Genomic DNA, 23,609 nt, shown 5'->3' with positions numbered 1-23,609 from the left:
TATTGATATTTCTAATCTTCACAACATCCCTATGAGGTGGAGACTATCATCCCCATTTTACTGATGAGTCAGAGAGGCTAAAACAAACTTGCCCAAGCTCAACAGATAGAAATTACAGAACCGGGATTACAACCCAGGCACTCTGCCTCTAGCATCTGTGCAACACTATACTGCTTCACCACTGACCTTCCTGTCTATCTAATCTGCGCAGGATTAAGGAGTTGATTTTCTGTAGAATTCAAGTATTACAAACTCTGCAGATGAACCAATACGGGACTAAATGAAGAAGTTTGTGGCAGTGCATTCCTTTGAGAACTTGAGGGATTATAAAGATCTATGCCTATTACCCCTCTTAAAGACAGGAAACTGAGGAAGAAGCTCAAGCTCCCTGGACTCAATCTTTGCTCTCCCAGATCCCATACTGGAACTCAGAAGCTCCGGGAGGCTTCCATATGCAGGCTAAGATAAAGCACATTCTCCTCCCACATGTCTTGCAACATCATGACCAATTAAATAAGAATCTCTGGATACCGTGGAGCCAGGATGTGGTGATTTCTCAAAGCTCCTCAGTTAATTCTAATGTACAGACAAGTCAGAATGGAGATGCACCACATCAGTATACCTCTCTCCTTTCAAGGAGAAGAGTGATGATGAAAAAAGAATCCAGATGAGGGGAAGAGCAGGGGCAGAGATGGGGAACTTGACAAAACCTGTCTTTGAAGAATGGAATTTTTATTTAGTACCACAGCATGATAGTAAAGAACATTGCTAGTCTTCATGTCTCACCTCTGTATCTGAAAACTTAAAAAAGCAGATATGGAAACAAAACAATATTTGCACATTTGCATGTACGTATGTTTACACAGGAACTTCAGCAAACCGGTAACTATTATTTTTGCCTTATCTGTATTTTTTACTTGATCTGTATTTTTTATGTGACCTGTTATTTCTTTTTATAATGTATTACTTGTTTAGTTAAAAACAATGCGTTTTTTAAAAACAGTGTGACTAAAGAGATAGTCAAGGATTACTTTAATTATATTTTGAATAGAAAAATAATTATATAAAAGACTAGTAAAAATTACTTAATGCTTTCCTGAAAAGCTGTTTACTTTCTGTCAGGGCACAAAACATAGAATCTCCCTACTTCTCTGTGCAATGGAGATCTATATCCTAACAAATCTATTAACAAATCTTTTCCACCAGATGGCTATTACTAATTTAAGTCTTACTGGTACTAATTTATCACAATACTTAGCGTGAGGAGAAAATATTTTACATAAGAATAAAATGGAAACATTTTGAAGTTTTACAAACACAATGTCTACCACGCATTCCAATTTTTATCATCATTTATAGTAATCTCATATAACATTTAGTTAAAAATAAAACATCCTCCTTATATGGACTACACATTTAAATGAATTCTAAGTTTTTCATATGGCTTCAGGGTTCAGAAAACAAAGAAGCAGGCAATGCGAGCAGTAAGGCAGTACCCAAGCAATCACAAGTCGTGGCCAAAGGTCTAAAGCCATAATGAGTTAATGCTCAAACATGTGTTGTCATTTGTTTGCTGCTGTGATTCTGAGTAAAGGACTCAGCTTCGTACATAGAGTGTTTAAGTTAAATTCTGCACTACAGAATAAAATTTCCAACCTGGTTAAATGGTAAGCCTCAACAGACTAAAATCACATTTGAGATGCTAATTTTTTAAAGCATACCATGCAAAAAAAAAAAAGATCACTACCATGAGGGAAAATAGATGGTTTTTCAATTCACTAAATAAAGAACCATGACCAAAGCACAGGGAACCTCTGCAATGAGCCTAAGCTAGCTGTGGTGACGACTCAACTCCAAGAGAGGCTACTCCTAGAAAACAGGTCTAGGTAGAAGATAGTTGATTATATTTATTATGATTAGCCTTCATCCTAGTGGTGAGTGTAGTATCCTCAGGAGGGATTTTTCATTACAAAGGTAAAAGAACTCTTCCAGAACACTTAACAGCATTTTAAAGTCTCACTCAAGAGTGTGTCTTAAAAAAGAAAACTAGCTCATATAATTATAGTAGGGGCAGAATCAACATTTAAAGATTTTAGTCATGGTGTGAGCACTTAAATTTAAATTTAAAGGTGAAACTACCTGAGAAAGATTAGCCTTATTTTTTTTTTTTTTTTAAGATTTTTATTTGTCAGAGAAAGAAAGAGAGCCCAAGCAGGGGGAGCAGCAGGCAGAGGGAGAAGCAGGCGGCCCACTGAGCAAATCAATCCCAAGACCCTGGGACCATGACCTGAGCCGAAGGCAGAAGCTTAACTAACTGAGCCACCCAGGCGTCCCAAAATTAGCTCTGTTTTTAAAAAGCAAAAAAAATTTCTACTTTGAAAACCAAAGCATAATTCTTTTGCAATGTTTAATGGTTTCCCACAAAGAAACCTGCTTGAATCTAACAAAAAACACTAATTAGATTAAGAATCTGTAAAAATCAGGTGCTGATTCACAAGTATTACCTAATATAATAACTATTCTGATGTATTTTGAATGTTATGAGACTCTAAGCCTCAGAAAAATATACGAATAACTCTGAAGACAATATATAAAGGAATTCTATAAAAATAAGCAGAAATAGCACAGTAGGACACACCTATAATAAGTACTTACCAGAAATGTAAAAAGAAAAAGAGCATATATTTCCTTTTAAAAGGAAGTTGGATTGCAAACAGAGTATATGTCCAAGATATTTCAATCAATAAACCAAAGATTAAAAGGCATATTTGACAGAAATGTTGCAGTTCCAAATATTCCAGAAAGCTCACAGCGCAATAGGTTTTTTCTTTACTTTGCAACTGAGAGGCGCTTTTAGAGTTCTGAATCACCGCTAGACACTAAAAGTTCTCAAGCCTAAAATTGTAAATCCTCAAAAATCTGTATTATTCTAGTCTAGTTAAAATACGTATGCTTGTCTTTTAAAACAATACAACAAAAAACCTAGCCAAACTTAACTGTAACTTGTAATTTGAAAAATACAGACACATTTGCTTACTTAATGGAACATTTTATATTTCCAGATATAAAAGCACAACAGTACAAAGACACGTAACTAAAACCTGGTAGCAACATCAGAATAGGCAAATAAGGAAAGCCAAAAAAAAAAAACCAAAAAAAAAAAAAAACCAAGCATGTAAAGTACTTCCAACTCTTAAATGACCCAACAATTCTCACACAAACGGGAATTTATGATACAGAAAAACACAAGCAAACAAAGATGTATGCCAACAACAAAAAACAAAAAACCAGGAAACAAAAGGTCTTTCAACAGAAGAATGGGTCAATTACTGCACATCATTAATGGTGGCTGTCCTTGGGAAAGGGGTTTTCACACTCTAAGCTATACATACCAAAAATACTTAAATGTACAGAAAAATACAGTTCTACTTCTTGGAATTTATCCTAAGGAAATAATTAAGAATGCATGGAACAATTCAACTTCAATGATATTCAGATCAGAGCTTTTATAATTAAAAAAACCCTGAAAAGTACAAGGAATCACTTAAATAAATGATGGCAAATTCATATAATAGAATATGATGCACTGATATTTATCCTTAGATATTATTAAAATATGTTCATTTTTCACAACAATTCACAATATATTTTTTCAAAGGGAGATGAAATATTATGCATCTGATCTCATTTTTTAAAAGAAAAAATAAATATGCATTGAAAATCACTGAGAAAGTTGTATACCAAAATATTAACAGGCTAAGAGGTAAAATTAAGGGTTTTTTTTTTAAGGTTTATTGCATACATTCTCATCAGGGGCAACATCACCCCAATGGGGGTGAAAATTGGCTACTGAGGGGCAAAAAAAAAAAAAAAGAAAGAAAAGAAAGGAAAGGAAAAGAAAAAAAAAAGGAAAACTTTAGCTTATAAAACACAAATTAACATACAATATATAAACATAGAATATATCTGTGCTGTTAAAATTTCACGGGGGTACAATTAGGAAAAAATATCTAAAAAATGGGGCAGGGTGAACAAGTGATAATGCTAAAAATGTTGACAAACTGCTTCATTGGTACTCTCAATTTTCCTACAATGAACTTGATATTACTTGAGTTTTTTTTTTTTTTTTTAAGATTTTATTTATTTATTTGTCAGAGGAAAAGAGACAGCGCGAGCAGAAGCAGGACGAGTAGCAGGCAGAGAGAGAAGTAGGTTCCCCTCTGAGCAAGGAGCCCGATATGGGACTTGATCCCAGAACTCTGGGATCATGACCTTATCTGAAGACAGATGCTTAAGCAACTGAGCCACCCAGGCGTCCTGATATTACATGAGATCGGGCAGTAATATATATACATTGAACTAATTACAAAGGGATATACAATGAAAGTTAGGACATAGCACTAATTTTCAAATATAAGATTTATTCCTATACTCCTCTAAGTCTTCAAAAATACAATGCAGACTATTTGTTAAATATAATACTAAAATGAAAATAAAGAAAATGAGAAAGTACTGCATCAGAATCATCTGGGATCACTTGGAGAAGTAAACTACAGACTCTGCAGTGAACTAAATCAACTAAACTAAAGGTAGTAAACTACCTTTACTAAAAAGTAATCTACCTTACCGCAGACCTAAAAAAATCAAAATTTCTATGGATGGGGCTAGTGGCTTTCATTCAGTGAGGCACACTTACATCACCATACCACTCCATGTAAATATGCAAAACAGATATTTTAATTTGGTCTAAGAGATTTTTAAAATTATGTACTAAAGTGATAAAATTAAAATAAACTAAGAGCCTGGAAATCTAGGAATCCCTGCTAAACTCCTCTTTTTCCTTTAAGGAACCTGACGATTCAAATTTCTTCACAAACTATCAAACACATACTATTACTCACTGCCTACTGGGTACAAGGCATTGTGAAGAATATAAAAGAAAAAAGCAGTATTTGTAAATTTTGCCACTAAAATAAACTCACTTCAGTTAAATCTGCAAAAACCAGCATTAACCACTGGCTTTCTCAAGGCACCATTAGTCACAAAGAACAGTTTCTAATCTTATGATGCAAATTAAACAAGTAAGGAACAAAAGTCACTGTTGGATAATAACTAGGATGCAGTCAGCTACACTCAATTCTCTAGTTAATATACTTCATTGGCACGTCAGCCTTGAAATAAATAGAATTCAAAATTTTGCCTACACCAAATTAAACATCTCCTGTGTTAAATACTCTCGGTTTAAAATGTTAAGCCACCAATGCCAAGATTTATTGCATACATAAACAATGAAACTACCTAAGAGCATAGCTAATACTCCTATTTAAGGAAAGAATACACAGGGATTAGTCAAAGTAGTGGATACAAAGTGTAAGAGACTGCTCCAGTCCATGGCAATTTTCTCCAATTTCTTACAGACATCAATGCCACCTTTTGGTGGTGGTAATAATACTTATGGTGGCAGCAATAATATTTAAGTGCTTTTTGTATGCCACATACACTTATTTAATCCTCAAACATGTCTAAGAAATAGGTACTGTTCTTTTTCCATTTTACAGGTGAAAAGACTGAGAAAGAAGGAACAGCTAGTAGGTGCTATTGACAAACTTTCACTGAGTGTTTTGCCTGCTGACCACAAATACATTACTAACAAATGACCAAATATTCAGTGCGCTTTGACACATCATCTGTATGAATAAATTTAAATCTCGTAATTAAATAATTATCCATAAAAGAGCATATAAATGAATGTAACTGAGGTAAACCTGAGTTGAAGAATGGAACAAAAATTTTCCAAGTCATCGTATCAAATAGTACAATACTTTTCCAGTTTTTTCTTACTCCTTACACCCAAAAAATGACAACTTAATTTTGCTTGTTTTGTTTTAAAGTACAGATTTTACCGTTATATATAATTTCATCTCAGGAATGCATCCTGTTTACTAATTCATTTGTAAAGCTTTTAAACTCATTTTATCCCCTAATAGTCTTCATCTTTAAAAGTTTCATTAAATTTCATTTCACACTGTATAATGAACTCATTTTAAATTATGAAATACATGAATGATATATAAAAATTCAGAAAATAAAAGGTTTAAAGAGAAAAATAAAGACCACCTATAATCCCAACTTCAAGATAATAACTTTAGTCTTTTGGTATTTCCTTTTAGTCCATATATGAATAGGCATTTTGTAAAACTAAGAACTGATATTATATAAACATTGGTAATGTTTATTTCTCTCTTAACAATACAGCACTTTTTAAAAAAAAATAGTCCAGACAAATACAATTATGACTGATTTTCTACAAAACACTTTGGCTTACTGGACTTAAAAAGTAGTTTGTTATACTACAAAAATTAACCACAAGGTGGAGAGGAGATGGCTGGTCCTTTATAGAAAGAGCTCTCTCTCTTGCAAGTATTTGAATAGTTTTAAAAAATCATTTTTAAATTTCAGTGATTAAAAAAGTAATTTTCTTTTCATTACAGAAAAACTTCACACGTCCATCTTTAGCACATCAATACATCGAAAACATGGTTACGATAGTGTTATGGCTGCAAAAGATCAAAACTGTGACAATTCACTGTAGACAAGTTCAGCCCGGTACCCTGGAACCCAAGCAGAGCCAGCTAAGAACACGACAAAGCAATGGTTCTTTATAACCAGAGTCGAAGGCCTATTGCTTACATACACATGCAAGCAGATGGTACTGAGTGGTGACACAATCTCAAGCTTGTTCTACTGATGACAGTAGTCCAAGTCTAAGGCATAATGGGAATAGCAGAATGACTAAATCATCTAAAACCCCTCTACTCATGGTTTCAACTGCAGATTTTGGTTGGTTCTTGAACTATAATGCTGTCATATTCCAATGTGAAAATTATGACACTGGAGTATTACGAGAAGTTAACTGAGTATTTATTTAAAATTCAAAGGGATGTTTTTTACAATGGAGTTAGTCCTAAGTGTGAAACTCTATTCAAAAGACAAACTTTTTTAAAAGAGTATACCATTTGACCAATTCTGAGTTACTCAAATTCCAGCCTTACCATCTGGATGTAAGAAACACCATCAAAATAACCTACCACCTGAAAATCTAAACAAAGGTGGGTCTAAGACATAAGATCTACCTTCTAAGCATCGTTTTTCTTAATCTGATATTCTCAAATAGCTGAATTAATAAACGTCTCACCCACAATTTTTAGATATACACATCTATAGAGCTAATTGATACTTGTACTTTATATGCAAAACAATTTTCTGAAGCATGAAAATCTCATTCCAGGAGTCACGTATGCCATTACTAAACTGATTATGATTAGAATAAAGAGCAGCAGAATGTACAGTAAAGCAGTCTAAAAGCTGCCACATAGAAATCTAGCAAAAAAATCCAAAATAACAAACAAAAAAAAGCACTTCAAGGATACCAAGAACCAAAATATCATACAAATTTATCTTTTATAGACCTGTCATTTTATGACCTTAGTCGCAGACAACTGGAAACATATTTTAAAATATGTTCCTTCTTCACAAAAACAACCCTGTTCATTCTATCTAGATTTACTGTACTGTACTCCCAACTCGAACCAACAAGACAGATCCCATACTCCATGAAATAATGATAGTACCACACACATAAGATTCATCATATCCTCTCTGAAGCTCCCTGTAGGCCACCATACCTAACCTAAGTGCTCTTTTTACTCATTCAACATTCATTTATCTCATAGCCCACACTTCATCAATTCTGTTTCTGTTTTTGTGAAAATAAATTTCTTTTCCAGTCTATCATAACAACTTCCATGTATTATCCATTCTCCTACAGTTAATCCTGTATCATAATCCCGTCCCGTTCGAGACCTTCCACTAAAACAGTTTCTTTTACTATCTAGATTACAACTGCTTTCATCCCTTAGGCATCCATTCCTATTAGGAATTCGTTTGAAAGAACTTTAAACTTAAACTTATTAGGATATTAATTCATTTCAAGGATTAGAAGAAGCTTTATAAATTAGTAGTTCAGAGATCTCGTACTACTCTGCCTAAGTATGCCCTCCCACACCACTGAAACAGTCAGAGATTAGGTGGACAACTTATGTGGGCTACGTAAACATTTTGACTACTGTTTTTCCACCACCTCAGTTCAGAAAACTATAGTAAATTTTAAGTTAAAAAAAAAAATTAGACACACAGAACCAAAAGATGGTATCTGAATGTGAATACGAAAGATGGTATCTTGAATGTTTAAAAGCTAAAAAAACATTACAAACTAGTCAGTTAAAATCTAAGTGAAAATTATACTTTCCAAGTTTGTGGTCTTTATTTCCCTCATCAGGATGTGTACTCTGTGACTGATTTAAATAACTTACACCTCATGGGTGGGGTGGGGGGGTGGTTTGCAGGAAAAAAAGGGTGAAGCCAATTATTTCTGAGTAATTTTCTAGACTCATCTAGAAGAAAAATGATGTGTTACACTGAAGAAATGATTATAAGGATATAGGGAGTCAGCTACTCAACCATGTTTGCGTACATGCAAAAATACAAGTATTTATTGACCACCTACTGTGTACTTTGTAATGTGGTAGTCCTTTCTGGAAATTTGCTGTCAGCATTATCCTTTATAATTAGAGTTTATTAATTTCTATAAATTATATAATTACTTTGAGTTTTATCACCTGTAAAAAATGGTCAATATCTATTTTTCAGATTTGCTGTACAGATTAAATGAGATGTAGTAACTTCACCTTCAAAAAAAATATTACTTCCCTTCTCTCTGTAGGTCCCTCTACAGATTAGGACATTGATCAGTGGTTCTCAACGTTACTATGAAAAATCTCTTTTCTCCACAGATCGCACATCTTTACAGATTTTTGTCTATCGACTGCACTAACATTTAATTAACTAGATGAGTAATGGCTAATCAGAAGTCTCAAACTGTCAAAGACATAAATACTAATGAAACTCAATGTTAGGCTCTTAAGGTGCAAGCACGATGTTTTATTTCATTAACAGCTTGCAAATCACCACAACATATGATGATAATTTGTGATAATAAACTGCAAAGATTGGAGTCAATATAATTATTGGTCAAAGCAAAGACATAATATTTCCCCTGTTTGAATCTATTGAGAGCACATACATAATTTTCATTAGGCTTTTTACAACACTGAGAATAAATCATTCCTTTCTCTGCAGACCCCTGAGAAAAACTAATTTATGTACCATGTTAGTGATTTTCTATGTCTAGAGAAACTACTGGTTACCCTACAGATTTAAGCCAGTGTCATTAGTAACACCAACTTTGAATTCAAAAGTTACACATATTTATCCATAAAGGTAAGTAAGTAGTGATATCCTGTCTTCCCTTTGTATTTATAAGAACAAAATCCAAACCCTTCACCAAAGACCTCTGTGATGTGTCTCCTGCCAACGCCATCTACCAGTCTCCTCTCAGCTTATCACGATGGCCTTCTCTAACATAACTTGCCGCTTCGCACTTTAGGGCTTTTGTACTAACTGGGCCCTCTGCCGGGTTCACTCTTCTTGCAGATCATCACGTCTAGCTTTTTGTCATTCAGGTTTCAAATTAAGTATTATCGCTCTAAAGCTTCTCCATGGCATTTGTAACCTGTGAAATTATCTTGTTCACGTATTTACTATTTCTCTACACCACCACCAAACCCCACTTGTATAAAGAGTTCCATGACAGCAAGTCTTATTCATTGCTCTATCTCTAGTTCCTAGAATAGTACAAGGCACCCAATAATCATGCAGTAACTATTTGCTGGATCACTAGCCAAAATGTTTAAGAATGTTTTGGGGAAAGACTGATTTCTTAGTCAACTTAAATTTAGCATTCAAAAATTGCTGATCCAAAAGAAATAAGAAAAAATGTTTTTTGACTACAAAGAATAAGAAAAATGTATACAACATTCTATTCAACAAGTGAACTGTTTTTCCTCTTATTTCTATCCTTTTGGATAGAATATGAAAAGTCTATTTATGTTTCACACACTTCATTTGTCACCTCATGTAAAAAGAAAATGAATTTTTTTTATTTCAGTTTTACTGAGGTATAATGTATAAAACTGTGAATGTTCTTATAATCGTATGCCATGAGCTACCGGCCACTCAATCTAGTAATTTATTTTTCCTGCCAAGATGCAAGCAGGACAGCTCCTAAGAATATAAAACATACAAACTGGGAAGGCCATAGCTGTCCTAACAGTGACAATGCCAGAATGGCCCAAACCAGGGAGGACCCTGTTCTCAGCTATAACGGGCTGAGAAGGAGGGAAGGATAGAGTGATCAAACCTAGAAGAGTAATTGTACTTCTGATTTCTGTTAACAAACAGAAATATCTTCAAACCAAATCAAAAGAGATTCAACTAGAATCTTATACTTTGCGACATTAAATAACTGTTTTGAATACCTGAGGTCTCTTTAGCAAATGAAATATCATTTAGTTGACAAGATACAGGCTTTTGCAGTTTCACATACGAAAAACACAGCATTTGTAGTAAGTAACACACACAATCCCAATACCATGTGCTACAATTTGCTTACTAATTTAAAAATATTGTCAAGAATACTTTTAAAAGAGATTTAAATGAAAATAACTAATAATAAAGATAGAACAATTCAGTGGTTTAAAAAATGCAAACACCTTGAAAGTATCACAAGCCCATATTTATTTTTTTAAAATCGGTTGCTGCTTCTTTTCTTAACTGACGATATTGAAGGAAGACAGCAAGCAGATAATCCACAGCCCACGTGAGTTTACTTACCAGTCACAAAGAAACATTAATATCAGTCTATAGGTTAACCTGCTTACTTATTATTCAGCCAAGTGGAAAGTACAATTTAGCACAGAGCTACAGCCAAGTACCAAAATGACTAAGAATGGCACGTGTAAACGTTTTTTTAATTAAGAAATTAAGGAGGGGAGGAAAGAAGTACTAAAAGCAGGATTTCCTCTAAAGATCACATACTCAATTTCCTATTTTTCATTGCTCCATATTTCACTGGCAATATTCTAAGCTGCTTAACGAGAAGCCTGTATTTCACTTTTCATCACTTCTGCTCACATAACTGACACTTCTGAAGTCCAGTTGCATGGACAAATGCTGAGAGACACATGCAGAATTTAATGTTACAGTAAAGTATTTTATGAGTATTTTATGAGTATAATACCTCCAGAAATATAATATCTAAAACTGAGAAGTCTTTGTTAACTAAGAACTCAAAATGTTAAATAAGTAACATTTCTGCAGACTCTCCATTTGTCGAAGAGCATAAACATACACTTTTCACAGATGAAATAATAGGAATCTTTTACTCTTCAATAAAAAAAAAATTAGCAACAACCTAAGCATAGTGAGTCCTATCTTCTCTCAGTGGTTCCTAACTCCATGTAGCCTATCCCTTAGGTTCAGACTATTTCTTTTGAATTTCATCTCCAAACTGAAAACACTTAAAGACCCAGAGACTTTCACAACAGTGACTCCCAGCAACTCTGCCCAAAACCTACCCTCTTGTTTTCCTTTAAACCCTCAGATTTGCCTTACCTTTGTTATAAGCCAGCCTCCTTGCCCTCAGTCCCTTTCTTCCTCAATTCACTCTGTACTCTGTAGCCAGATTCATCTTCCAAAAGATGAATGCTCTGATTGGGTCATTTCCCTCATATCGAAACTTCTTGTGCTCTTGAATAAAAGTCTATATTTCTCAGCCTAGCATGCAGTGACTTCTGCAGTCTAGCCCAACAAATTTGTATAGCCTCATCACCATATTTTCTAATTATACAAGCTCAGGCTTCTGTCAAATCAATCCTCTGTCCTCCAACTTGTCCTGAACTTTCTATCTTGGCTCATGCCATTCCTACCATAAAGAATGTCTACCACTCCCCTCCAGCTGCCACTGCTCATGGCCCTTTTGCATCTCTGCATTTATTCATGAAAACAAGGACACACAAATGATATCTCCTGCCCTACCCCCCAAAACGGGCAAAACCCCTCAAATTTAACAACAGCTGGCTCTTATTAAATGCCTACTATGTGCCAAGCAGTTAGTTTTACATACTACTTCTAATCCTCTCAACACACCTATGAAGTAGGTATTATTATTCTCCCTCTAAAGATGAGAAAGCCAAAGTTCAGAAACATCAAATCATATATTTAGCAAATCATCTCACAATATATACTCAGTAAGTTGCCTCAAATCATATACTTAGTTAAGTGCCAAAGCAAGGACTGAACCCAGGCTCCCTCAGTCCAGAGACATTGCTCTAAACCCTCAGTTGTGTTGGCTTTTTTTTTTTTTTTGGTCTGAACTATGTGACTACCCCCCTCATCTATCTGAAATAATTTAGTTTTACATGATATCTCCACTTACTACATACTATACAATAAGCTTTCTCATGTTTGCCAGTAATTTAGTAAAGGGAGAACATTAAAATGCTATTTTTTTCCAATAAAAGAACAACGCTCAAATTGCAACTTCAAGGAATGTCCTTTTTTGTCACAAAGATTACTTTCACCTAAAATATTTTCAAAGAAATTCATTCCAACCAACTTTTTCAAAGATGACTGCAAATTACCAATCATACACTATGATGGTTTTACAGATTATTATTAGTAAGAGGATTTTGCGATTACCACCCATGTATTGTAACAGATATCTATCAAATTGGCAAAGATTGTAAAAACTGACCTACTCAATGCCATTGAAGGTGCAGTGAGACACACACTCTTATACACAGGGTAACCACCCTCTGATCCAGTTATCCCACTTCTGGGAATCTATCCTAAAGGAAGAAAAAAAAAAAAAACAGAGATGCAATCAAAGATAAATGTACAAAAATGTTTGCCCCAGTGTTATTTAAAATAGTAATATAATAAAAATCAACCTAAAAGTCCCAAAGTAGGAGACCAATATCCTGTTCAGAGAAAAATGTAGAAACAAAACAGTATATATAAAGGTATACTTCCATTTTTTAAAAAATTAAAAAATCTGTACATGCAAGGAAAGAACTAGAAAAATGTACATTAAAATGTCAGTAGTAATTATTTCTGGGTGATGGGTTTATAAATGATTTTCGATTTCTTCTTTACATTTATGTTCTTTTCAAAATTTGCCACAATGGAACATGAATTACTTTAAACAAGAAAAAAAAAATTAAGCAGCTATACTCACTGAAAATTATCCTGAACTTACAAAAGCATGTTACTCGGAAAAGAAACACTTCCTACTGCAAAGAAAATGTCAAACTTGTTTCGTTTCCACCTTCTGTTAGCTCACATACCTATTTAGACTGTGTAAAGAATGTCACCCAAAATTCAATAGTATTCATGAAATTGCACAAGGCTATCTAAAAGTCAGCCAATGCTTCAACAGAAAGCACCACAGTTAAATGAACTGTTTTATTGTATGCCTACTGAGAATAATAAATGTCCAATTAATCCTAACTCAAAACATAGAAAAGGGAAAAACCAGAAAAACTATTCTTGTTTTGCAAATTAACTATGTATACTGTTGTTGCCTTATAAGCCCATCATAGTTAGGTCTGGAGTGGGGAGGAACTTGAAAATAAAGCTGGCAAGCTACCAACATTCACTAAAAATGCACACTGATGCATTTTTTTCCCTACATGCACATTTCTGTTCTAGGGCATAGTTAACTTTAGTGGCAAAAGATGATTTTTATCAGTGTAGAAAAAAAGATTAAGCTGTTCTACAAAAAAACAAAAGCATAACAACAACAAAAAAAACCCTTCTTGCATTAAACACAGAATTAAAATTGCCAGCTGAACCGGGAGGAAAAAAAAAAAATCCCTACCATTTGGCATAGATGCAGAAAAGCAATTTGCCAAAACAAAAACAAAAACAAAAGAAAGTCTTGAATTGAAGTAAAACAGGCATTAAGCAAAAAATTCTTATTTTACTGTATTTTAAACTGGGAAACTGGTTTGCTTGTAATACTAAAAAGCTGTTCGAAAATAAAGCCACAGGGGGGAAAATAAAGAAAATAATACCACAGAAACAGTTTTGAGCAACTAAGAGAAAATTTAAAGTATTACATTGATCTTACTTAGAAAATGAGTATCATTCTATTTCCACTCTACCATGAAAATACAACATTTATTTATAAAACATATGTCAGGTTCTGGCAAACAAAATAAATTACTAGACTATAAATTTCTTATAATAGAAGCTACAGTCTCACAGCTCAGTTTCCATCAAAGAACCTAATATTGGGTCATGCAAACATCTGTTCGATGACTGAATCTGAAATCTATTAATAAAATCATGCAACATTTTTACATGCATTCAATGGAATGGAAAAGGTAGATCAAAAGACATCAAAGATTTGGGCTAGATACGGAAAACTACATAAAATCCAAAGACCAGTGTTAAATTTCAACTCTAAAATAATTAAGTTATGGTCGCTTGCTTAATGTTTTAAAATACAGCCAACTTGTCTAGAACAGAATGATCGTGTTTATAAATGAATTTTTAAATATCACTGAAAATACAGTGAAGGAATTTACTCTTCAGATTACACATCTGACTGATCTGAAATGTTCAATCTGCAATAGGAGATCATCTCCTATTACTAACTTAGAATCTTAAAAGCTGCATTTGGGATTTGTCCAAAGAAACAACTGCACCCAGTTCTTTGTGTCTCTCTTACTTTTACACTTTTGTGGTTGATAACTAAACCACAGTTCTATCCTGAGCAGTTATTTTTTATAACCAGAATAAATGTGTATAACATAGCACTGCAAACAACCATGAATGTTATAGGTATATATATACTTGTGAGTTCAAAGTAACTTACTTCAAGCTTTAATTAATCCGACAGTAACTTTTACCAGTTACAATGTATAGTTCAGTATATTCCTATTCTTATGAAATATGGACTAACTTAAATATATTATAAAACCAAACACAGGGTTACATATTTAATTCCAAATTTGGTTAACTTTATCATTCCACACTTTAAACCAATCTCTAGCAATGTGAACTACACAGGCTAGAGATTGAACACTGGATATGCAAAGAAATTTTTTCCCAGATTTATCTAGAATTAGCCTAAATAAATAAGTCATCAGTACCTTAAAAAAAAAAAAAGCCATTAACCTGTCTACTGATTGAAGTTAATTTCATAAAACACATTTAATCCTCCATGTGCATGTATTTCTGAAAATCATATTAAAACGATTATTTTTAGACCACTTATAAAAGTACACTATTTTTTGTTTGAACTCCACCTTAATCATCACACACATCACACACACACTTTTCTTACTGGTGCATGCATGTACCTTCCACGTCTAAAAGGCCTATTTTCAAGCGGAAACAAGAGCATGGCACAGTTCTCTGTTAACTGCTTTGCTGATCAGTACATCATGATAAGCTAAGCTTATAGGTTCAATACTTTTCTGGATCATTTAACTTTGCAACAAACTGGCCTCTTAACCACTCATCTCAAAACTGTGAGGGGACTGTAAAGAGTGTGTGAATCATTCAGTGTCCATAACCACTATTACAAAAATTCATAACCTGAATGGGCCAATATTACCGCTGTACATGAAAGACTGAAAAGCACATAACAACTACCACTTGTAATCCCCAAATTTCATGCACAGAAAAAGGGGGTGGGGGCTAGTGGATGCTTCATCTCAGTAACATAAGAAAGCTTAAATATATTTATATTTAACACTAATCACTTCCATAAGATGTGAATTTGGCATTAAGTCATGCAGCAATATATGACATCAGAATGAAAAGACAATACTTGGAAATACACCATAACTCTTTTTAAAATTAATGAGTTTAATCTGAAAAGGAACATCAAGAGGAAGTAAGATGATGTTCACAATTTTAAACTCACCACAACATTAATATATAAACGCTTTACACAAAATTTTTTTTTTTTTTTAAGATTTTATTTATTTATTCGACAGAGACAGAGGCAGCCAGCGAGAGAGGGAACACAAGCAGGGGGAGTGGGAGAGGAAGAAGCAGGCTCATAGCGGAGGAGCCTGACGTGGGGCTCGATCCCATAACGCCGGGATCACGCCCTGAGCCGAAGGCAGAAGCTTAACCGCTGTGCCACCCAGGCGCCCCTACACAAAATTTTTAATTGAACTTCTAAAATAAGAGAACTTTAGAACTGGGAACTTAGAGGTTATCTGAGGTTCAATGAACATCTGTTGGGTCCCTAGCATGTGTCAGACACAGTACTAGGTGCTTGCAGGTAACTCAATTATTCAACTCACTCACTTTAGAGATGGTGGAGTTCCCTGCTCATGCCAAATCAAGCCATCTAGATTTCAGAACTAGAAATGCTGAGCAATGCCCTCACAGCGGTGTAATTTCTATCAAAACAGACTGGTATCACTCTTCCTTATAAACTAAATAAAACGTCAAAGATGCAATGCTAACCTTATTTAACAAAACAATAGTCCCTGTGTTTTGAATAACTATAAAGAATTACAAGAATCTAAAAATTCAACTAAGTACTAGCTGTATAATTTATTGCAAAGAACAAAACACAGGGCTGTCAGTTTTAAGATTCTAAAGACATACAAAACAGAAATTAAACAAATTGCAGCTATTATTTAAAAATCCCTTTGTTAAAAGAAATTATCAATATGAAAACTCAGATGCTTAATTGGAATGTCTCTTTTATGTAAAAGATCATCAGCCATATAATAACAAAGTTCATGGACGGTAGTAAACTTGGACAAGACTTTTAAGTTATTTAACTATTAGATTCTAAATTATGACAGAATGTAAAAATCCCTGAGGACAAAGACCCTGTCTAATTCATCTCTGTATCCCCACCAATCAGCACTCTCGTTAAATGTTGGAGAGGTAAACTAACATATGAACTCTAAATTCAAGCTATTGGAAAATTCAACCTAACAATCTAGAAGATTTTTCTTTTATAACTCAAATGATTTCTTCAAGTATTAAATAATACTCAAACCAAGTGACATTGCCATAACACTAGATCAACAACTATGGCTATCACTTTAACTAGTACAACATACTCTTTGAAGGAATTCACAGATACATCAAGACAAGTAAATTCATATACTTTGATTCAGCAGTCCTCCTTCTGGAAATCAATCCCAAGAAAATATTTCAAAAGAAAGAAAATGTTGCATATACAAAAGTGTTCATTTCATCGTAATTTTAGTAAGGGGCAACAGAAACGACCTATATGCCCAATAACAGGTAGATGGGACTATTTTGCAACCTCCGGAAAAGGCTTAAAATAAAGATTAGCCTCGTCATTGGTCCTCCTGCTTAACAATCTTTGCCCACCCCAAATCCCCACCAAGTTGATTCCACATAGCAGCCAGAAGGATTCTCACAAACACTTCTACTTAAAACCTTCTAATAGTTGATTGCTCATCTCATTCAAAGTAAAATTCAAAGCTCTTACCATGACCTACAAGGCTCAATTACTTCTCTAACCTAAAGCTCTCACCCCCTCTTGCTTACTGTCTTCTCAAAAGGCCAAGTACACTGAGGGGGTCTTTGCACTTGCACTCCTCTCGGCCTATAACCTTCTCGCCAAGAGAGCAAACCTAACTCACTTCCTTCAGGTCTCTGCTTCAGTCTCATGCCTTCCCTGCCACCGCTTTTCCCTTTTCCCTCACCCTACTTTATCAACTAAAATATTCTACATTTATTTGGTTATGGCCCATCTCTCCTGATTAGAATATAAGCTCTATGACAACAAGAACTTGATTTTATTCACACAGTAGGCATTCAAAAAGCATTTGTTGAATATTAAATGTTGATACAATAATTATTAACTACATGAAAAACCATGCATATAAACAAGCTTGGAAGAGAACAGGAAAAATGAATAGTTTGATTTGTGAACATTCTGAAGTGCTGATCGTATTACTAAGGACTTTGTACAATAAAAATTATAAATCAGTTGTGATTGTGATTTTAGGCTGCCAAAAAAAAGTGACTACAACAATGTTATTTCCTTGGAAGCCATTAGTGTATTAGCTTAAAACTGACTGGTAATTGTTATTAGTGACAACTTTCCCTCGTAAAATGGTAATAACAATTATCTTAAAGCTTGTTCCTAAATACCCAAAGTTTAGTCTGTAAGTATCGACACTGTTATTCTTGAGGCCACATAGAAAGTGAACAAAGGCTTTTAAACAGTTTTAATATGGAACTGAATAATACTCAGGGATTCCAGTTTGCATTTGAGACAGGTATCTATGCTTGGCTTCAGAGCGACCCTGAAACTGAATGCAAAATTTCATGCATAAAAGTCTATTACCTTTTTTTTTTTTCCTGGGGAGAGAGACTATATATTTCATCATAATCTCAAAGGTGTCAGTGGCCTAGAAAAGGTTAAGAACTACTATTTTATATTGGAAGTAAAGTGTAATATTCTAATATAAGCCACCTCTCAAAAGGACAGACGATATATAATATCTAGCCACATCTTTGTAATCATTCAATTCATTCACAATATACCGAGTGCCTACCTTGTGCCAGGCACCGTGTGATCCTCAATACCTTACACCTAATCGTATTTTGCAGTACATAACTGAAAATACCAAGGAAACAAGGTTCAGTGAAACACCAGGCTAAAAGATAATTTCAACCAATGCAAAAATAATTTCAGCCAATGCAAATATCATTTCAAAACAGAGAGTGTTAATAAGAAATCATAGTAAAGACAGAAAGGAGCTCGGGGCCTGCTTTAGTGTTTATTATGTCAAAATACTGCAGATATCAATTACATCAAAAGGAAAGAAAAACTACACACACACATGCCCGCCTCCACACACTGACAGGAAACCAGAAGAAAGTTTCCAAATCCTGTTTCCAGCAGCATCCCTTCTGAGACTGCCCTGCAGCATGCTTTTGAAGGTAGGCGCCCCACGTTAAAACTAAGAGCTGCTACTTTTACTGTGATAAAAACAGAAAGAATCATCATCCCATACCCAGGAAGCAGAAAACTGTGGCCACCTGTAAGGCTGTGGCCCATTAACCTCCTGCCCTGTTATTCCCTTTTTTCTTCTACTCTCCTCCCTTCAGAGCAGTGACAAAACCATCTTCCCTCCCAAAAAGGAATACATAACTCAACGTTAGTTCTTTTTTCCAAGAGGTCAAAAGGTCCCCCAAACTCTTGGTGCTTAGCCCTGCGAGGAGATCCCATTTTTCAGGTACAAGTGTCTTCCCCTCACCTTCTCCCAGTAGCAGTAAATTACACAATTCAGCTGAAGACACTGTCCTTAACTTCCTGAGGGGACAAGCGACACTCCTACCAGATCGAGTCTGAAGGAAGCCAAGAATCACACGGTGACCCCTTCCCTAACAATTCAGGAAAGAAACAGAGACCTAAGAAGAGCAACGCCGAAAAGGCGAACACATGGCAAGCTACGGAAGACGTGGGGGAAAGAGGGCGGGAAAGGGGCCGGGAGGTGGAGTGGGATGTAGAGATGTCAGCCCTCTGCACTGGGGGAATAAAGGAAGGGAAAGGAGACCCTGACCCCGACAGAAGTGAACGCAGAGAGGGCAACGCTCCCGTCTACCCGCACCTTCTCTAGCAGAGGAAGGAGGGCAGAAAATTCACCCAACCCTCCAACCCCTCTTCGCGTGACCCCAAGGGGAGAGCTGGGTTTGAGGGAAGGTCTGACCCTAGTCTGGGGACATACAAGAAGAGGAAAAAGGCAGCGATGTCCAGTCCTGTGCATCTCTTGGGCAGTGAGTGGCGAGGGCACTGTGTCCGAGGAGACGGCGAGGGAAATGGGCTTGTGCCATGACACCTCGGGGAGTTGGAGGGTGGGGGACACAATGTCCTCTTTCTCTCCCACACCCTGCCCGGGCCCCTCCCGTCCGTCTCCCGCAGGCCCAGCCACAGTCGACCGGCTCGGTCCGCGGGCGTGGTTGGCTCTGGCCCTGGCGGCGGCGGCAGGGCCTCCCGGAGCCCCGGCCCCTCCCGCCGGCCAGGCCCCCGGGCCGCCGCCCCGGACACCGAGGGAACGCGGAGGAGGAAGGGGGAGCCAGGGGACTGACCGGCGACATGAGCCGCCTCAGCCCTGGCTCGGCCGACCCGCGCCCCCCGCTCCCTCTGGGGCCGACTCGGGCTCCCCGCCCCTCACTCACCCCCCCGGTCCGGCGCCTCCTCCACCTCCTCCTCCACCTCCTCCCTCCTCTCGGCCGTGGCTCCTGCTCCGGCTCTGCGCGGCGACGGCGGCGGCGGCGGCGGCGGCGGCGGCGGCCTCGAGAGCGGAGGCGGCGGCGGCGCCTCCAGAACGCGCACGCACGCAGCACGCAGGCCCCGCCCCCAAATCGCCCCGCCCCTCCGAGTCGGAGTCGGCCAGGCTTCGGCCCCGCCTTCCCCGCGGCTTTCCGGAGTCCGCTTAAAGGAGCCGCTCAGAAGAGGGTGGTGAGAGCTGAAACCCCTGCGTGAGAAGGGGGGTATTGGGGCCTTGCGGAGGGCTGGGTGGGAGGCTGCTTAAGGCGGGAGACGAAATGAGGAAGGGTCCGAAGATTCAGGAGGAATAGAATTTGGGAGGGAATGCAATCCATCACCAAGTACTAATTGAGCACCAGTAAGTGCTAGACACTTATAGGCGCAGGGGATAACACCATGGGCTAGCAAAGGCCCTCGTGAAGCTCGAATTCTAGTGGGGTGCGAGAGAGGAGGCCGACAACAAACAAGTAAACAAAAATTTCAGGTAATGATAAGTAGTGTGAAGAAAAATAAAGCCAGGAATGGGATGACTTTATAGCTGGCCAGATACTGCCCGGCAGAGGAGACCTTTGAGCACCTATCCTATACATATGATACGAAGGAATGAGCCTAGCAAATACCTAGGGTGTATGTGGTGGGGGAGGGGGGTTGGCGGGGACAGCCTTTCCAAGCTGAAATAATCAGCCATAAACTCAGACGTGAAAATAACACACCCGGTGGGTTTCAGGAACAGCAAAAAAAAAAAAAAAAAAAAAAAGCCAGGATGGCTGAATGGAACCAGCTAGCCAGGGAGCAGCAGTGGTTAAGTCAAGAGATATGGAAGGACCACATCCCGTGGAGCCTTGTGGGCTGTACAAGAGCAGCTGGAAGCCACGGGAGGGTGAGCAGAGGAATGACCACATCTGATTCACAGTTTTAAAAGTTATTCTTGCTAATATGTGTAAAATACACAATAGGGAAGCACAAATGTCCCCAAGAAGACCTCTAAGGATGTTGGTGGTGGTAACTTGGAGCAGGATGGCAGCAAAGGAGAAGGCTATTCAGATACATTTTGAATTGGAATGGATTTGGCAGAGTGTGTGAAGGAACAAACATCGTGGATGATTCTTAGGTTCAGGGTCTGAAGGATGGGTTAAGGGAGGTGCCATTTCGTAAGATAGGGAAGACTCAAACAGGAGAAATGCTGGGATGGGGGAAATCAGGAGTTCTGTTTCGTACATGTTATATAAGGTGCTTGTTATACATCCACATGGAACGTTGAGTACAACAGTTGGATATAAATTTGGGATTCATCAGCACATAGATGCTTTTTAAGCCTGAAGTCTACATAAAAGCGCTTAGGGAGGGAGAGTAGCTGGAGAAGACTAAGAGGAAGCCAACACTTGGAGATTAAGTAGAAAAGGAGGAGGAGCTACCAGTCAGATCAGAGGAATACCAGGAAAGGGTGAGTGATGGAAGATAAGAGAATTGTTTCTGGAAGGTGGGAGTCATCACTCTTATCAAATACTGCTGAAACAAGTAAGTTGAGGACAGCGTTTGAACTCTGGATTTGACCGGATGAAGGTTACCAATGTCCTTGATGAAAGCAGTTTCAATGGTGTCATAGGGGAGAAAGTCTGATTAGGGTGTGTTAACAAGAGCATGGGAAGTGAGGAAGAGAGAGTTTATAGCAAGTCTAAACAGCTCTTGAGGAGCTTTGCTGTAAAGAGCAACTGAGAAAAGGGTAGTAGCCCCGGGAGTATTTGGGATCAAGTGAGAGTATTTTAAGGTAGGAGATGTTTCCTTTTTGGTATGCTGGACCCATCCTTTAGAGAAGCAAATGTGATGGAACAGAAGGCCAGAGGGGACAAGTGGAGAAAGATTGCCCTCAAGAAGATAAGAAGCAATGAGCCCTAGCATATAAGTGAAGGGATGGCCTTGGATCGGAGCAAGGACAGTATGTTCACACACTATTTGGGGGCAGAAGGCAAAGTCTGTGGATGAAGGTGGCATGCTCAGGCCACTGCAGAGCCGAGGGGACAGGTGGGAGCTAAAATCCAGCCCCTGTTCTGCCAGCCCAGCTGTGAGGCCACGTCCACCTGGAGGAAGGGGGGCACCTTTTCTAATTACTCCACCTGGAGGAGTGGTGCCTTTTAGCAATCGTCCCCACCCTCCTACACACACACAGTGCACATTTTCCCCGTTTGCACGGAGTACTGAATGTGCCGGCTACCTCACTGGGTCCGAGGAGATAGATCTGGGCTGTGTGCTTTCCTTTACTCAGTGCAATGAAAAACATGAATGGGGAGGGGCTATTGGCTCTTTAAGGAGCTAGAAGAAAGTGAGCAAGAATTCCCTTGAGTGGAAGAGTTACTAGAGAGGTATAGTATGGACAGCACTGCGGACCCTGTTGAACCGGCGGTCTTATATTTAAAGTGAGACCATTCAGCAAGGTTGTGTGGTTTTCTCCAGCTTGGGGGACCGCAGGGGGGTTGGATTTGACCGGGGCTGGGTTTGCGGATGAAAGTCAATGAGGGGGTGAGGGAGTGTAAACCAGGGAGTGGTTCTAGTGACAGACCTTGGAATCTCAGCTGGGAGGGAAGAGAGGCAAGTAAAAAAACAGTGGGGTCAATAGTTTGGTGGTCCCTGTGAGAAAGAACAGTTCAGGAGGAAGCAGTCGAATAAGAGGGGAAAGGGGACTTTCCAAGGATCTAGCATGGGGAAGGGTGAGTGAGGCGGTTGGGAAAGAGGAAGCAAAGGCATCTATGAGAAACATGGGTTCAGGGAGGAGCCATGGAACTGAGGAAGCAGCAGGGCCCTGGCGCTCTTGCCCTGTCACAGCATAGTTGAGCTGTTGGTCTGGGGGAGGTTGAGGGAGCTGCGCAAGCTGGGGAGAAACCGAGCACAGCAGGGGATAAGCCAGCTGGACTCTGCCAGGGCCTCTTTACAAGTTTCGGGAGAGCCCACTGGGGACTTGACTTTAGATGCCTTTTTTTATTTTCCCACTGAGAACACTTATGCATTTGTCTACACACTTGATTCTACCTGGTGTTTGACAGAAACTAAATGACATCTTTCCTCCTAAATCCACCCACTCCACCTCCTCCTGATTTCCCCTTTTCTGCTCAGGACACTACCTTTCTCAGTTACTCAGCCACCAAGCCCCAGGTGCCTGTAATCTTCCCCATCCCTGTGCCCCGTCTGTCCCCAAGGTGTATGTAACCATCTGCACCGTGCAATGGAACATTCTGCTGTGTTCTTCACCTAGTCTGGTCCAATAGCCCCATGTGGCTATCGAGCTATTGAAATGTGGCTAACGCGACTGAGGAACTGGACTTTCAGTCTCATTTAACTTAAACAAATTTGAATTGAACTTAAA

At 37.9% G+C, this 23,609-nt stretch overlaps 1 protein-coding gene across 3 annotated transcripts in view; it reads right to left on the bottom strand.

Moving 5' to 3' along the window:
- RAP1A (RAP1A, member of RAS oncogene family) overlaps positions 1–20,278 on the bottom strand; it is a 74,474-nt gene extending 54,196 nt beyond the window's left edge. For 2 of the 3 annotated variants that reach the window (XM_045801506.1, XM_087866170.1), the window contains exon 1: positions 12,713–12,806. Coding sequence is in view for 1 of the 3 variants with exons in the window: in XM_087866170.1 (XP_087722296.1) it covers positions 12,713–12,726 (14 nt within the window). In the remaining 2 variants the exon portion in view is untranslated. Of the gene's footprint in view, positions 1–12,712; positions 12,807–20,160 lie in introns of those variants that run through there. The other variant, XM_087866169.1, reaches the window with a different exon arrangement.
- Between the last annotated feature and the right edge of the window lie 3,331 nt (positions 20,279–23,609).

The sequence above is a fragment of the Ursus americanus genome, chromosome 12, assembly GCF_024610735.1.
Source record: "Ursus americanus isolate L20-20 chromosome 12, mUrsAme1.1.p, whole genome shotgun sequence".
NCBI lineage: Eukaryota > Metazoa > Chordata > Mammalia > Carnivora > Ursidae > Ursus > Ursus americanus.
Note: the sequence above shows the minus strand (reverse complement) of the source record. Positions and strands in the feature narration are given on the sequence as shown.